At 36.9% G+C, this 18012-nt stretch overlaps 1 protein-coding gene across 1 annotated transcript; it reads left to right on the top strand.

The window, feature by feature from the left end:
• The first annotated feature begins 10419 nt into the window (after positions 1 to 10419).
• On the top strand, positions 10420 to 11364 carry LOC102895953 (olfactory receptor 1N2). Its single transcript, XM_006918852.1, has one exon. It carries the CDS (start codon positions 10420 to 10422, stop codon positions 11362 to 11364), a length of 945 nt encoding a protein of 314 aa, XP_006918914.1.
• The last annotated feature ends 6648 nt before the right edge of the window (positions 11365 to 18012 follow it).

Here is an 18012-nt window from a genome sequence, read left to right as displayed (position 1 = left end):
GTTGGCACAAAAATGTTCCAATGACTAGCAAATCACTCCTGAGCGATAAAGAAGCACCCAAACAGAATTTTCCAAAGTTCAAGATCACATTTGTCCTGGACAAAGTGTTTTAAAAAGGACAGTGTGACTTTTAGATGTAGATCTTCTTTTAGAGGAAGAAGATTGTAAAGGAAAAAGATTGCATCTGCGTGCATTTCCCTTTGGCCATGCTCTCTTCTTCCCTCTATCCCTTCTTCCTGGATAGAAGGGGTGGGAACAATGAGAACTGGGGAAACCAGACTAGATTATCCTGACCTTGAATTAGGTTACCTGGACCTGACCACAGAAATCTACTACTGCCACTTCTAGTACCAAAGCAAAGATCAGAAAAAGCAAGTTTTGTGTTTGTTAGTAATATCCCCCTCTTGGTGAATTAATTTCCTACCTCTACTATGCTCACCCTAGCCCTCCCGTCATGCAGCGACATCATTCCGTTTGGCGTCTATTCAGTCTGCTCTCTGCCCTGTATCAATAAACTATCCTAGTGATTGTGATCAAAACTCCATTCCTGGAGCACTCAGCTAAATATGATTGTATCCCTTCAAAGGTATGCATTTGATTTGTAAATAAGGTTCATTCTTCCACAGGACCATTTGCACTTTCAAAGGTGAACTTTTAAAACCAAACAAATCTCAAATGGAGAGGATATTTCTGGAGACATTTTTGAGTTCAGAAAATGTGAGGTGCAGGAATATAGCAGAATACAGCATGGCCACTTCTCCTTTTCTTGTGTTTTCAACCACCTCTACCCCTTAAAAGACTCAGAACATAAAGAGGATATTGTTAAGGTAGAGGAAATGAGTTGGAAAAGAAGAGTGTATATATTCTAAATAAAAAAGTCACTGGTGCTTTATGCCCCTCCGCCCCCCGCCCCCAGACGTTATGTGCTTCATTTGACATTTTAAAACCTATAATCAAACTCGAATATGTTTTAATTAGGAAAAGCGTTTTCTTTGTAAATAAAAATTTAGAGACTTTCTATCATACCTAAGAATTCCACTATATTTTGTGGGATATAGATAGCTAATTACAATTCACAAAATTTCGAGAATGGAAATACTCCTTGGCATAGTACAGAATCATAATATAAAGACTTTGAGAAATAATATCATCCCAATTATATATTAAAATACCATTCGATAGTATATTTGGGGTTTTAAATGACAATAATTAATGTTATATAGAGGAAGGTAAGGGAGACACTTTCAAATACTGCTGGAAATGAGAATATAAATTGGCATAGACTTCCAGGGAATAGTTGATAATCTATAATACGAGCACTAAAAATATTTGTACCCTATGACCTACTCTTTTACTTCCAGGAGTTTGATCTAGGAAATAGTAAAAAAAAATATCGTCAAGAATTTATGTCTAATGATATTACTCATAAGAGAAAAAGAAACCATTCCAATTTTAGTTGTTGGGCTTAATCAATTTATGTTATATTGAAGTGATGGACTATTGTGTGGACTTTCCAATTATTTGATAATGTGTTTTTAATACAGAATAGAGTTAACATGAAAATTAATTATAATTGAATTTATTATTCATTATTCATAATACTTGGCCAATAAAACTTGAATAAAATACACCAAAATATTAAGAGTGGTCATCCGAAGATAATAGAATTATGCATGATCATCATTTTCTTTCTTCCACGTCAATTTTCAATTTGTATTTCCCATATTTTCTATGATAAAATATAACTTTGATAATCATAAATTTAAATAGATTTTTAAATTTTATATCAACTTATTTTAGCCAATATCTATACTTTGGTTATCTGGAGTTTGTTCTGGAGATAAAATCAATCTTTCACTTCTTTAAGAGAGAATTGCCAGCGAATTCCATGCTGTCAGCAAACAGATGCTAGATGAGGTTGTCATATATTCTGCTACAAGGAAGAGAGACAGAGGACTTCTTAGAGAAAATGAAGTATTTCGAAAATGAAAGTAATTTTCTTCCTTCTGTATTAGAATTAGGCTGTGATGTTTTCATTTGGGATTGAAGAAGTTTTCTATCTATCCACGTGAACATAAGGGCCTGGTGTCATAATTATTCCAGGATTAAGTCTACATTTTATTATGTATTGTATTAATCAAGGTCCTCGGTAGGGAAAAAGAAATCACCATTGGCATTTTAAGCAGAAATGAAGTTAAATCAGAGAATTAAGTGCTTGCAAAGTCAATGAAAGTGTTACAGAATCACAGGCTCTTGAATGAATCTCCAAAAATAATCTTAAGAACAGTAATAATCTGAGCTGTGTGGAGTACGTCTATCTCTTATGCAATCAGGAAGGAGAGGTATCAGAAGATTGCCACTGGAACCATTGAATTCAAGAATGTATCAGTGCAGCTGCAATCCCAGTATCAGGAATCAAAATCAAAACTACCTCTTGCCTCCCACTAACCTGATGACTGGACACAGAAAGGTGGGCTCCAGCTGCCACTCCCAATGCAACTGCCTCTGAGCATCTATGTACCTAGTAACTGGACTCCGTGAAGGCATCTGACAGTAAAAAAGGCCAAAAAATCTCAGGATGCCCTCCACCTCATTTCAATATCTCAAACTTCACATAAGTGCATTCGGTAGAACCTAATTCACATCCAGGACCTGAACTGCAAAGGAGTCTGGGAAAAGTATTCCTTTCTTCTTCCCAGCCTTTGACATAGGGGAAGGTACACTAGAACAAGATCAGAATGGAGAAGAGTACCAATTGATTATTTCTCCAACATTTATTAATAAAATCTTTTTTCCTTCCCTAAGTTAATATGTCTGATCTACAATAATTTGAGTTTTCATAATGTAAATAATCTACCTGAGGCTGAAGAAATTGTCACTAAAAAGGGCTAGGAGAAACATTCACTAGAGTTCATAAAAGGTTGGGAATAGTTTGTGTCCCAGCAACCAGAGTGGAAAAAGCCTGACACCAAATCTTCAAAAAGTATTCCCACAATAGTGGAGTCCAATTATCCATAGATGAAAGAGTGCTCTATTCATTTCCTAACAAAGCTTAAAAGAAGCCTTAAAAAGATCAAGTTTTTATTGTCATATCCAATAAAACCTGCATTCAAAAACAAAGTCCAACAATATTTAAATGAGTAAAAATAAACTTAAAATCTATACACCTAAAATTTAGTGTCTGACACTCAATAAAAATTACCAGGCATACAAAGAAGCAGAAACATATTAGTCATTAACCAGTGGAAACTGACATGGAAATAACAAAGATTAAAAAAAATTAAAAGAACGTGAAACGGTCATAAATAAATATACTCTATATGTTTAATATGGCAGAGGAAAACATAAATATCCTGGGAAGAAAAATATACAACACACACACACAAAAGAACACAAATTGAACTTTTGGGTTTGAAAAAATATACATAGAAAGTGAAAAATACACTTGATGGGTTTACCAGAAAATTAAATACCACCAAAGAAAAGATTCATGAATTTGAAGACATAATGAAACTATCCATAGTAGGGCTCTCATAACAAAGTACCACAAACTGGGTGGCTTAAAAAATACAAATTTATTGTTTCACAGTTCCGAAGGCTAGAAGTCCAAGATCAAAGATGTTAATAAGGGTGATTCCCTTTGAGGACTATGAGAGAATTTCTTTCGTGCCTCTCACCTAACTTTTGGTGGTGTTTTGGCAATCTTCAACATTCTTTCATATGTATAAGCATCACTCCAATTTTTGTCCTGATATTCCCATATGTTCTCCTTGTATGCACGTCTGTGTCCATATTTCCCCTTTATATCAGGATACCAGTCATACTGGACTAACTCTACACCACATATAAAATATAACTTTAAATGGGTCAAATGTGTAAGAACTACAACTATGAAACTATTTAAAAAAACATTGGACAAAATCTTGGTTAACATGTGGTAGGCAAAAATTTCTAAAACAGGATGAAAATACCATGACCAGAAAAGGACTTCATAAAAACAAAATGTATCTGCTCTTCAAAAGAAACGCTTAATAAAATAAAAAGGTAAGCCTCAGACTGGCAGAAAATATTTGCAAAACATACTTCTAATAAAGACTTGAATCCAGAGTATACAGAAAAGACAAGCAACTCATTTTTTAAAAAAGTATGTGCAAAAGATTTGAACAGATATTTCACCACAGATGATATACGGCAAATTATTATAAGCAAGATACTTAACATCGTTAGTCATTAGATAAATGCAAATGAAAACCACAGTGAGATACCTTAATAAACCCACTAGAATGGCTAAAATTTAAATGACTGACAATATCTAGTGGTAGTGAGGATGTTAGAAATGAGAACTCTCATACATTGCTGGTAGTAGAGCATAATGCCATTTTGGAAAAGTCTGTCAGTTTCTGATAAAGTTAACCATATGCTTGACCTAGCAATTCTATTCCTAGGTTTTTATCCAAGAGAAATAAAACTTCTCCATACAAGATTTGTAGGGATAGTTATACACATATATGTGAGGAGAGGATGGCATTTTCAACAAATGGTACTGGGGTGACGGAATATCTATATGGAAGAAAGATAAATTGCAACCCACATCATAAACAAAAATTACTTCCATAAGGATTATCGATCTAAATACAAAAGATAAAAAGCAAAATCGTTTTGGAAATAACATAGGAGATTATCTTTATACACTTGTCCAGATTAAAACAAAACATAGAAAGTACTGATCATAAAGATATAAAAAGACAAATTGGACTACATTAACTTTATGATCTGATCATCAAAACATGGCATTTATATCATTTTGATAGTGAAAAGGCAACTCAGAGTAGGAGAAGATTCTGTCTGTCTGTCTGTCTGTCTGTTTATCATCCATGACCCATCCATCCATCCAACAAAGAAATCAAATTCAGAATATATAAGATTCTTCAAATCAATAGAAAAGGGAGAAAATGCAATAGGAAAATAAACAAAAGATATGAATAGCTACTTCACACAAGAAGATATCCAAATGAACAATAAACATACTAAAAGTTGTTCAAATTCCAGTTAATATCTAATAAATACAAATTAGAACCACCATGACATACCATTACACACCTACCAACTTGGCTAAAACTTAAAAGACTAACATATGCTAAGCAAAATAAGCCAGACAGAAAATGTTGAACATCACTTATGAATAGCTACTTCACACAAGAAGATATCCAAATGAACAATAAACATACTAAAAGTTGTTCAAATTCCAGTTAATATCTAATAAATACAAATTAGAACCACCATGACATACCATTACACACCTACCAACTTGGCTAAAACTTAAAAGACTAACATATGCTAAGCAAAATAAGCCAGATAGAAAATGTTGAACATCACATGATATCACTTATATATATAAAAGCAACAAATGAATAGGACAAACAAACAGAGACTCATGGACATGGACTATAGACTAGTGGTTACCAGAGGGGAGGAAGGGGGAGGGAGACAGGATAAGGGGGGTCAAATATGTGGCAACAGAAAGCTATCTAACTATGGGAGATGAACACACATTGTAAATATATATATATGCCTTACTGTTAAAGTGTATAGCTGAAACTTTTTTGATTTTGTTAATTAATGTCATTATAAAAAAAATAATAAAATAAAATAAAAAGACTAACAATCTAAGCCTTGCTAAAGATGTGGAGCAACTAAAAACCTCTTACAACACAAATGGGAGTACAGTGGTCCCCATTATCCATAAGGGATACATTTCAAGACCCCCACTGGATGCCCAAAACCTCAAAGGTACCGAACCTTATATACACTATGTTTTTTTCTGTACATCCAGGCCTAAGATAAATTTTAATTTCTAGATTAGGCACAGGAAGAGATTAACAATGATAACTAATAATTAAATAGATCAATTACAATAGTATAGCATAATAAAAGTTATGTGAACATGTCTCTCTCTTCCCCAAAATATTCTATCATACTCATCTTTCTTGTGATGATGTGAGATAAAACGCCAAAGCTATCCCTGAGTCTGTAACTCTCCCTTATTTTCAGTAAATGGTTTGGTGTCACTCCTTTCAGGGGACCCCTTGCTGAAGTCTTTGTACAGGCTCAGCGCTTTCTGACGCAACAAGTTGCCATCAGTCAGAACATGTTTTTCGTTCATGCCTGCCACCCACGAAGTTAAAGACTCTTCCATCTTAACGAAGCCGTTATCACCCACAGTGGCCACAGCTTTTGTGGTCTGAAGTGCCACAACGAAACTAGCACAAGCTTCTTTTTCCTTCTTCACAATTTTATGGACAGAAGATTCGTTCTGACTGTAGATCTTAGCAACCTTAGCATACAATTTTTTTCTTTTCTTACTTACTAAATCTAGAACTTTCTCCTTTTCACTTAAAGGAAGCACTTTAAGGATCCTCTTTGGCATATCTGAATTGCCAATAGCTCTGCTCCTATGGTTTGTGGGGATTATTAAGTAAAATCAGGGTGACTTGAACACAAGCACTTCGATACTGAGATGGTCGATCTGATAACTGAGATGGCTACTAAGTGACTAATGGGCGGGTAGCTTTACAGCGTGAATACACTGGACAAAAGGATAATTTGCACCCAGGCAGGATGGAGCAGAATGGTGCGAGATTTCGTCATGCTACTCAGAATGGCATGCGATTTAAAACTTATGAATTATTTCTGGCATTTTCCATTTAATATTTTCACACCATGGTTGAACTCAGGTAGCTGAAACCATGGAAAGCGAAACTGGAAGAGGAGGAACTACTGTGATATATTGGTGTAAGCCTTCTGAAGTGCCATTGGATAGCATCTGCTAATGTATTCCCCATGAACCAGAATTTACATTCCTAGGTAGGTACTCAAAAGAATTGCATATCTATTTCTGTAATATTCTGTAAAAATATTCTGTGAAAGATATTTACAAGAATATCCACAACAGCTCTATTCATAATAGCTCAAAACTAAATGCCCCTCTATATTATAATGGATTAAAAATTGCGCTATATTTACATAATAGAACAGAATCAAAATAAACCCAATACACACTAAGAACTGATGAATCTCACAAACAAAATGGTGAGCAAAATAAGTCAGACAAAACTGAGGGATTGATCTACATTAAATTTAAGAATTTCTGTTCCACAAAGATACCTTAGTTGCACTTGATGAGGATAATAACACAGAGAAGGGTTCAAATGTTGGCCAGAATAACTTGGGCTAAGACTATGTCAAGTTCAGATAAGGAAATAGATGCCTCATCTCTGCTGTCTCCATCTGGACCTGTTACCCAAGTTCTTCCTTCTGAGTCACAGATGGAAGTGCATAGAGCAACAGCAGCAGGCTCAGAGCAGTGCCTCCCTGAGAGTCTGCGAGTAGAACAAGAATCCCACTTGAAAATAGCAGTGCCCTTCCCTCTCCGTAGGGACTTGGAGACGATTAGTCTCTGTTCCCACTAATGAGAACACTGAGGCCTCCAAACCCGGTAAATATTCCCAGCGCGAACCGCCTCAGGCCCTCTCAGTTCCATTTACTGCAACCCCAGAAATCTACTCCAGCTGCCTGCAACACCGGATTTCATTTCCATTCCATAAGGGGAAGAGACGGAGTCTCTAGACAGGACTGTGATGTGAATGTGCCATTGTACAAAAGGCAAGTGTCAAGGCGGCAGAACCTCACTGCTCATAACATCTGAGACTGGTCGAAATCGGTTAGGTAAGTACTGAATCAGACAGACTAGACTTCGAGTCTAGGCTTTACTACTCACCAGAGGCTTCGTTGGGACAAATCACTTCATCTCTTTATATTTCCGTTTCTTATCTGAAAAATAGAGGTTTTATCTCATAAGATAGTGAAAATACAATAAGATAAGCAAAACGCTTTTAGCACAGTGCCTGGCAGGCTGTTAACAGTCAATACTTGTTAACTCTTCTTCTTGCTATCGTTGCTGTGATCATTGTGATGTTTTGTTATTTATTTACCACAGCTAATAGATGACAGAGGCAGGACTGACGGCCAGGTCTGTGTTAGCCCAGAGTGTGCACTCTTGAGCACTAAGTCATTCTGCCCCTTATTATGGAGGGAAAGACTCAAGAGAATAAAATTACACTGGAAAATCAGGAGGCAGCTATTCTATGTCTTTCTGGAATGCCATGCCTCTTAACTGTTCTCTTTCCCAACTTGGTTCCCATGTTCTGTGTGCAGATATATCTGAGTTTCTGTTCCTCTTAATGAAAGTTACACAAGGCTGGGGTGGCCAGGATGCTGCTCTCTTCCCAACTCTACATGAACTTCAATTTCTATGTGAACTTTTATCTTCAGAGCCCCAAACTAACTGGCTAAACTCTCTTGACGACCAACTCCAAGTCTTGAAAAGACAACCTGACTGACTCAGTTTCAATCAGCTGATTCCATGGTTCAGTCGCCTGTGGTCAAAGAGCCCAGGTCATATTTCATGCAATTTACCATCTTGCTGACTATTCTTCCGTCACCCTGGTCTTCCCATGCTGGCCAGGCCCTTTTTACTAGCTCTGGACTTTCACATATGCTGGAAAATCTATATCCTTACTTTTCTTCCTTTTATTCTTGATGCTGCTAATTACTAATTTGGCTCCTGAATTATATTCACTTTTCTTGAAGAAGTTTTCCCTGAGCTCTAATCTAAATTTGGCCCTCCAATTATACTTTCTCAGTGATAGTCTCTTTTATTCAGTACGAATCAGAGCTTCTTACTGTATGTTTACCTGTTTAATTGTTTATTGTCAGTATTGCCAATTAGCTTGTAAGTACAGGGACTGTGCCTGTTTTGATTAACCCATAGGCACTCCTGGCATAAGGTAGGCAATCAATAAATATTTGAATAGATGAAAGATCACAAACATGGCTCCCCAGACCCACTATGGAGGCATCTAAAAGATGTATCTACTCCATGGAGTTATATTCCCAAAGTAGTTGACAAATATCTATAGCAATCATGAGAAAATAAAGGTCTGCCTGCCTTAGGAGGTAGAACTGCATAATGGAATAACTTCAGGTTTGGTAGAAGAGCGATCATAGTTTTAATATTGACTTATCTTCTTATTAGCTGTCTGATCTTAGGCTGGTCAGTTAGCTTCTCAGAGCTCTCTGTTTCCCGATATGAAAAGGTAAGGTAAATATACTTAGCATGCAGTTTGTATGGATTAAATGACAGACGTCATTGGCACATAGTAAACATATCGTAAATGATTTTATACCTACGATCCTGCAAATGGTCCCTGAAGCCTTTGCCTTTTTCATTCTCCTCCTAGGAATAACTGAGAGTTACTCATATCTCTGGCACCTCTCTTCTTAGTCTTCTTGTGTTTACAGGACATTCCGGAAATTCTGTCATTTGAGAAATAGTCTAGAGATCATTTCTTCGATTCTCTTAGCTATGCAATTTTTAAATGGTCCCAGTTGATAAAGGAAATCACCTTAATTCTTTCCTGTTTATTTCAGAGAAGTTTACTATTTCTATCTCTGAGGCTACAGCTGCTGGAGGAGTGAAAAGCTTTTTGCTCTAGAGCCCAGATCCACCCATTACAGTTCCCTGGGCAAGTCACTAAACTCTCTAATACACAGCCAAAGCCATCCACTTCACTCTATCCCCCTACCCTGAATCCCATATGTGTTTTCTTGCTCACTGTTTACACTCATGTCCCTACAATCCTTCTCTCCACAGTAGCAGAATGATCTTTTCATACCAAAAATCAGATAATGACTGTTGCTTAAACACCTGTCCACACCCTCAGGCCTCTGTACTGAGAATGTGGACTCCATGGTCTTATGTGACCTCCTCCTGCCCACCTCCTCAGTCTCTTCTCCTATTACTCTCCATGCTCACTGTTTACACTCATGTCCCTACAATCCTTCTCTCCACAGTAGCAGAATGATCTTTTCATACCAAAAATCAGATAATGACTGTTGCTTAAACACCTGTCCACACCCTCAGGCCTCTGTACTGAGAATGTGGACTCCATGGTCTTACGTGACCTCCTCCTGCCCACCTCCTCAGTCTCCTCTCCTACCACTCTCCATTGCTCACCATACTTGAACCATACTTGCCTTCTTCCTGCTTCTCCAAACACATGTGCTCATCCCATATTTGCAATTACTTTTCCCTGTATCAGAAACACAATTCCACTCAATTCTTTTCTTGGCTGGCTCCTTGCTTTCCATTCCTCCATAGTTCCTTGCTGACCACACATTTAAAATAATCTGCTAGTTATCGTATTTTGTTTATATTTTAGCACTTTTTTTTGGTTTGTTCGTGTGTCTATTATATGTCTCCCGTGATTAGAATATTATCTACACAAGAGCAGAGACTTTGCTGTATTTGGTAGCATTGAAGTGTCATCTTCCATTTTACTCCGAGGTTACACCAGCAGCATGAAGCCAGGAAACCGCACATTTGATGTCTCTGAATTCCTCCTCCTGGGCCTGTCTGAGCAGCAAGGACAGCAGCCTCTCCTCTTTGGCATCTTCCTGGGCATGTACCTGGTCACTGTGGTGGGGAACGTTGTCATCATCCTGGCCATTGGCGCTGATCCACACCTCCACACTCCCATGTACTTCTTTCTGGCGACCTTCTCCCTCACTGACCTATGCTTATCATCTACCACGGTACCCAGAATGCTGGTGAACATTCAGGCTCACAGGCGTACCATAACCTACACTGGATGCCTCTCTCAGATTTACTTCTTCCTGTGGTTCATTGGTCTAGATGTTTTCCTCCTGGCGGTGATGGCATATGACCGGCTTTTGGCTATTTGCTACCCGCTTCACTATACCTTGGTCATGAATCCCAAATGCTGTATCCTGCTGGTGGTCATGTCCCTAATCCTCGCTCATTCATACTCTCTAACCCACACCCTTCTCTTGGCTCAACTGTCTTTCTGCACTGACAACATCATCCCCCACTTCTTTTGTGAACTTCTCTCCTTGTTGAAGCTCTCTTGTTCCAATACTTATGCCAACCAATGTGTGCTGATCTACTGGGGAGGGGCATTAACCATCCTGATCCCCTTGCTAATCATCATTTCTTATGTCCGGATTGTGGCTGCCATTGTGAATGTCCCATCGGCAACGGGGAAGTGGAAGGCCTTCTCCACCTGTGGCTGCCACCTCTCTGCAGTTTGTTTATTCTATGTGTCTGCTATTGGGGTGTACTTCATTCCCTCCACGGCCGATTCCACCAGCAAGGACAGGATTGCGGCAGTGATGTATGCTGTGGTGACTCCCATGCTGAATCCATTCATCTACAGCCTGAGAAACAAAGACATGAAGAATGCCTTGGGGAGACTCCTGAGTAGAAGAGCAATGATATCCCCATGAGACCAAAGGCATTATTTTTGAAATTTAGGGGAAGTCAACTCAGAGTTATATTGGTATCTATGTCCAAATCCTGCATCTGCCACTTGATAGCTTTCAGATTGAGATCAAATTACATAATCTTATTGAGCCACAATTTCCTCACTCATCGAAGGAGGTAATAAAATATTCTCTGTCATGCAGTGTTTCTGGGTGAGTTAGAAGGAAAAAAAACCCCTATCTTTCTATATGTAAATGTACTCGTTCCAGGTTATATGCTTAGATCTTCATTATCTTTGGCAATATTCAACATATTCCTTTGAGGTAAATATTTTCGTTGTACAGAAGAGAAGACAAAGGTTCAAAAAGGTTAAATTATTTGCGTGAAGTTACACAGCTAGTAAGTGGCAAAGCCAGAATTTAAACCCAGATATCTGATTCCAAAATGAAAACACTTAATAGTTACACTATGGTTAAATGGACGTGAAACCCACATATTCCTCTCAGTCACTAGTGTCCTTTCTTTTCTTGCTTCTCTCATACTATTGACATACACAGTTCCAATTAACTTCTTCCAATACTAGCAAATGTATTGAAGATGAGGCAAAGCAAATAAAAACCTAGAGGATGGAAGTGTAAACAGCCTCAGAGATTCTAGTATCTCCCCAAGGGAGCACACTCTCTGCTTGAACATAAATCTCTAATTAGAAATGGCTAATGAATCAAGCCACATGATCAGAGAGGAGGGTTCTTGACCACATTACTTGGGGCTCTCATGTATCTTTTACAGAAACATTATTCTTCAGTCCATGTTTAGATCTATTTTAAAAAATAACTGCATTAATTTTATTATTGCATCGCCCCTGTGAATACTGCTTAGACTATACCTAAGCCCAACAACCTGCAGAAAGTTTTTCAGTAACCCACAGGAGAAATTTTGTAAACTGCACTATACTCTGTCAGTTTCTTTCCTACATAACTGTGGTTCTACTGAAATCTCGCTGACAAGCTCAGATAGTCTATTTTAAAAAATAACTGCATTAATTTTATTATTGCATCTCCCCTGTGAATACTGCTTAGACTATACCTAAGCCCAACAACCTGCAGAAAGTTTTTCAGTAACCCACAGGAGAAATTTTGTAAACTGCACTATACTCTGTCAGTTTCTTTCCTACATAACTGTGGTTCTACTGAAATCTCACTGACGAGTTCAGATTTTTAAATAGTTTTTTAAAAATGACAATAAGACTTATGTTGGAGTCAGAAATACTTGAGCTTATATATTAGATCTACCACTGTATGACTGTCAGCAAGTTATTAACATCTGAGTCTCAGTTTCCAAATATAAACAAGTGAATTTAATATTAACTATAGTAACCAGCATGTAATGCTGTTGTGAGAATTCAAAAAGATAACACATATAAAGTGTTTAACACAATGTTTAACGTATGCTATAATCTGTAATTACTGCTTAGAATACAAATCATACCCAATTTTCTCTTCTCAATCTTCTCTTCTCATCTTTTCCCTTTCCTTCTCTTCCCTTCCAACCCTCTCAAAGAGAAGCTTGACATTTGCCATTTTAAATGCACACGGTGACAAGTGCACCCTAACCTTTGTCCTAGCAAATGAATCTCTAGCACTAGGAAATTGCCTCCACCTTTAAAAAATACTGGGGATGTGTCTCAATACTGATGCTTTATCATGGCCCTGGCCCACCTTCTCCTTGAATGGTGCATGCGGTTGTAATTATCTGCTATTACCCTGCCTTCTCACAATGGCATCACCACATCCCTGACTTTTCCTGCTGCCAGAAGTCTAGTCAAATGCAGATTTCACCACCGTTTCTTGCTTTCTAGTGTTTGAAGATAAGTTGAATTATTAGCATGCAGTGACCAATGAATTTGTGGCCAGGGATCATTTTAAGTGGCTGCTTCCAGTTTGCATACATTATAAATTTGACATCAAGGAAATGACTGGAGACTCTGAGATCAGGGACATTAGATTATCATGTCACCTCACCTAAGGGCAATAGCTGCTCATTTTCCTTTCTTGACATAAATCTGTACCTTTCTGTACCCATTCCATATTCTATTCCTTCTGCCTTGAAAAACTTTCTATTTTCTGTTTTGCAACAACCTACCCTCAATTCAAGACCCATCACGGATGTTAGCTTTTGAGTGAAGTCTTCCTCCTGGATTCATCTTACCACAGGAAATTATTAATTCACTTCTATGTGTACCCACAGATCTTTGCAACTTTCTTTATAAAACATTTGTCTCACTCTCTCATAAATATCTGTTAATATTTATGTGTATGAAGGGCATATACTTAGCTGCTTGAAGATAGAAATAGACAAATGAAGAGAACAGGATAGAAAAGAATACTCAGAAATAAAAATTTAGTCTGTGATAAAGATAAAATTTCAAGTTGCTTGTATAAATGTGCATTGACATTTGCTATTTTAAATGCACAAGGTGACATGTCCACTCTAACTTTTGTCCCAGTGAATGAATCTCTGGTACCAGGAAATTGCCTCCAGGTTTAATAAATGTACTGGGACAAATGGGTAGTTACTCGGCATGTAAGTACTAGAAGGAAACACGATAAATTCTTCTTTAATTTCAATGTAGAAAACAGCTTTTATTCAAAATCAAGAGGTAATAAAATTTTGATAAACTTGACTATGTACTTAAAACTTTTCATGACAGAAAGTGAGAAACAACTGACACATGGAAAAGATATTTTCACTGTATATCACGAATAAAGACAAATGTCACTTAAACCAAGAGACCAAACAAACATTACCAGTAATAAAACATACCAACACTATTTACTTTCTAATATGATATAATAACAAGGATACAATTATGCTTTTGCAATATATCACAATGGTATAATTTGAGTTCAATCATGAGGAGATATCTGACAACTCCGAATTGAGGTACAGTCTACAAAATAACTGTGTGGTGCTCTTCAAAACTGTCAAGGTCATGAAAAACAGAAGAACTATGCAACATTAAAGGAAATTTTAACAGTGAAATACAATATGTCATCCTAGGGTGGATGGTGGACCTGAAAGAGGACATTTCTGGACAAGTGACACAATTTAAATGAGGTCTGCTGAGTATTTAATAGAATATTCTCAATACTAATTCCTTGAGTTTGATAATTGCACTGTAGTAATTGAGGAAGCTGGTTATAAGGTAAATAAGAACGCTTTTTACTAGTTTTTGCAAAATTTTGCAAGTCTAAAATTATTTCATGATAAACTGTAAAAAATTAAAACCAGAAATTAAAGAAGGAATTAATAATAAAATATGTAGGGAAGCCATAAATATTTGAAAATTAACAATCACACTTCTAAAAAAAACACATGAGTTAAATAATAAATCACAAGGAGAGTAAGACAATATTTGAATCTGCAAGATATTGAAAAGACAACATATCAAAGTTGACAAGCTTCAGTTAAAGCAACGCTTTAATGAAAATTTATCACTTAAATACTTACATTGAAAGAGGAAAAATGCATCAAATAAATGATATAAGGTTCTACATTAGGAAGCTATAAAAGGAAGGACAAGACATACTAAGCGTAAACAGAAGGAAGAAAATAATAAAGATAAATGCAGAAGCCAATGAAATACAGTACTGATAAGAAATAGAAATAATTAACAAAAATGAAGTTGGTTTCTTAGAAAGATCAACAAATTGATAAACAGCTACTAGACTAATTGGGAAAAATGAGAGAAAACAAATTAATTAAATCAGAAAGGAAAGGATTATCACTGCTAAGTGATGAAATAAATTCCTTGAAAAACATAGCTATTCAAAACTGACACAAGATTGGATAGCTCTATGAATACACTTATAACCATTTAATTGTACACTTTAAATGCATGAATTGTATGACATGTGAATAATATTTCAATAAACAAGTTACCAACAAAAAATTAGGTGGTACCTCATACCTGTTAGAATGGCTATCATCGACAGCACAAGTAATAACAAGTGTTGGAGAGGTTGTTGGGGAAAAGGAACCCTCATACACTGCTGGTGGGAATGTAAATTAGTACAGCCACTAGGGAAAATAATACAATATGACCCAGCAATCTCTCTTCTGAGTATTTACCTAAAAAACTTGAAAACATTTATCCGCAAAGATATATGCACTTCGATTATTTATGGTGGCCAAGACATGGAAACAACTGAAGTGTCCTTTGATAGATGATTAGATAAAGAAGATGTGGTACACATGTACAACGGAATATTACTCGACCATAAGAAAAGATGAAATATTGCCATTTGTGACAACAGGGTGGATCTTGAAATTATCATGCTAAGCAAAATAAGTCGGATAGAAAAAGTTAAGAACTGTATGATTTCACTCGTATGTGGGATATAAAACCGAAAGCAACAAATGAACATGACAAACAAAAACTTATAGACAGAGAAAACAGTTTAGTGGTTACCAGAGAGAAAGGGGGGGAAGTGGTGAGATAAATAAGGGTAAACCGGGTCAAATACATGGTGATAAAAGGAGATTTGACTTCAGGCAGTGAACACACAATGCAATACACATGTGAGATATTATCGAATAGTACACTTGAAACCTATATAATTTTATTAACCAATGTCAGCCAATAAATTTAATAAAAAGATAAAGTAATTGTTGCTTAAAAAAAATTAAGTGGTATAACAGCAAACTAAAGATACAGAAAAGAAGATTAGTGAACTCATAACTGAATCGTAAAGAGAAAAGAGACGGAAAGAGAATACATAACAGAGCCTAAAGACCATGAGGAAAACAGCGGAAAACCAAAGAGAGAGAACTCTTAAATACAGCAAGAGGGAAGTTAGTGCAAAAGTAGCAAGAACAAAACTGAAAGCTGATAAAAGTGGAAATACAAATACCACCATACCCCTGACCTCTGGTGAAACAACGCTCAGTTACATTTTATATGGCTTCTCAGAGGGTAGCTAGAAGGATTGAGTACAGTTGCTCATCCATACGTTGTTGCATCCTTCATTGGCTTTTCTCTCTGCTCTTCTCCCTCGGGCGTGTTTCCTGGGATCATCTCTAAAATTACTTGCCTATATCCAAGTCTTTGTCTCAGTATCTGCTTTGAAGAAACCTAAATGAAGGCATATGGTTGCCAAATTGGCTCTAAAAACAAACATCTTAGTATAGGGCTCTGTAATGGGGTTCCTTGCTGTTCACATGGTAACTTGGACTGCAGTGGTGGTGATGGGTGAGGCAGTGCAAACGCCTAGTGTGTGTACCTTCACAGTAAGAAAGACTCTCTGTGGTGGTGGACTGGAACCAGACAGAGGTAGAAGGAAAGTATCGGATTATGCGATAACTCCATCACTTAAAACTTAAAGGGTAAGTCTAAGGATTGTGAATTTAGTTTGCTTTTGTTCTTTTTCCTAGACATACAGAAGAAGGACAACAGACTTAGCTCAGCCAGCTATCCACTAAAGGCATGCTGTGAAAACCAATGGCTCCACATAAGCATTTAAAAAAAAAAAAAACCCAGCAGACATTACTATACCCTACAATGAATCAAAATGTCAAATCACTACATTATACACCTGAAATTAATATAACCAATATAAGATTGTACACCAAAAAAGAAAACAAAAGAAAATATAAAGCCCCCCTAATCTCCCCAAAATTAAGAAACCAGCCGAAGAACAGCATGTATACTGAAAATCAGGCCTAGAATTTTTTTCATTAAGTTTATTGGGGTAATATTGGTTAATACAATTATATAATTTTCAGGTGTACATTATCATTTGACATCTGTATATCCTATTGTACGTTTATCACCAAAAGTCCAGTTTCCTTCAGCTACCATATATTTGATCCCCTTTACCCACTTCACCCTCCCCCCTATATATGACTCCTTTTATCCCATCTATCTCCCCCCTCATCCCCGACCCCCTACCCTTTGGTAACCGCTAGTCTATAGTCCATGAGTCTCTGTTTGTTTGTCCTGTTCATTTGTTGCTTTTAGGTTTATATCCCACATAAATGATATCATGTGATTTTCGACTTTTTCAGTCTGGCTTATTTAACTTAGCATGATTATCTCGAGGTCCATACATGTTGTCGCAAATGGCAGTATTTCATCTCCTCTTAGCCTGAGTAATATTCCACAGCTTCTTTATCCAATCATCTATCATAGGACACTTCGGTTGCTTCCATGTCCTTAAATTTTTTTACCACTTTGAAATTGGCAATTCCAGTTACCAAGTATGAGTGCAGAGTTAGTATTTGCATGACCCTGATATTGTGTTTTCTTAAATTTTGCACCCCAAGGGCCTTACCTCACCCTAGTCCTAGCCCTGCTAGAAAGGGCTAGCTGGTAAATATATCCTGCTTTGCAGGCCATACAGTTTTATCACAACTGTTCAACTCTGCCAATGTAGCATGAAGCACCTGTAGACAATATATAAAAGAATGGACGTGGCTGCATTTCAACAAAATTGTATTTATAAAAACAGACAATTGACCTGATATCGGTCGTAGTTTTCTGATCCCTGATTTAAACATCAAAACTTATTTTTATTCATGTCACCTATACATTTTGGTTCACTATAGTTTCTTCCCTATATTTCTTTCTGAAACCCAGGAATACAGAGCTGTGATCATCTTGAATATAGGTT

The sequence above is a fragment of the Pteropus alecto genome, unplaced genomic scaffold (assembly GCF_000325575.1).
Source record: "Pteropus alecto unplaced genomic scaffold, ASM32557v1 scaffold178, whole genome shotgun sequence".
Taxonomy (NCBI): domain Eukaryota; kingdom Metazoa; phylum Chordata; class Mammalia; order Chiroptera; family Pteropodidae; genus Pteropus; species Pteropus alecto.
This window is presented reverse-complemented; position numbering and strand designations above follow the sequence as displayed.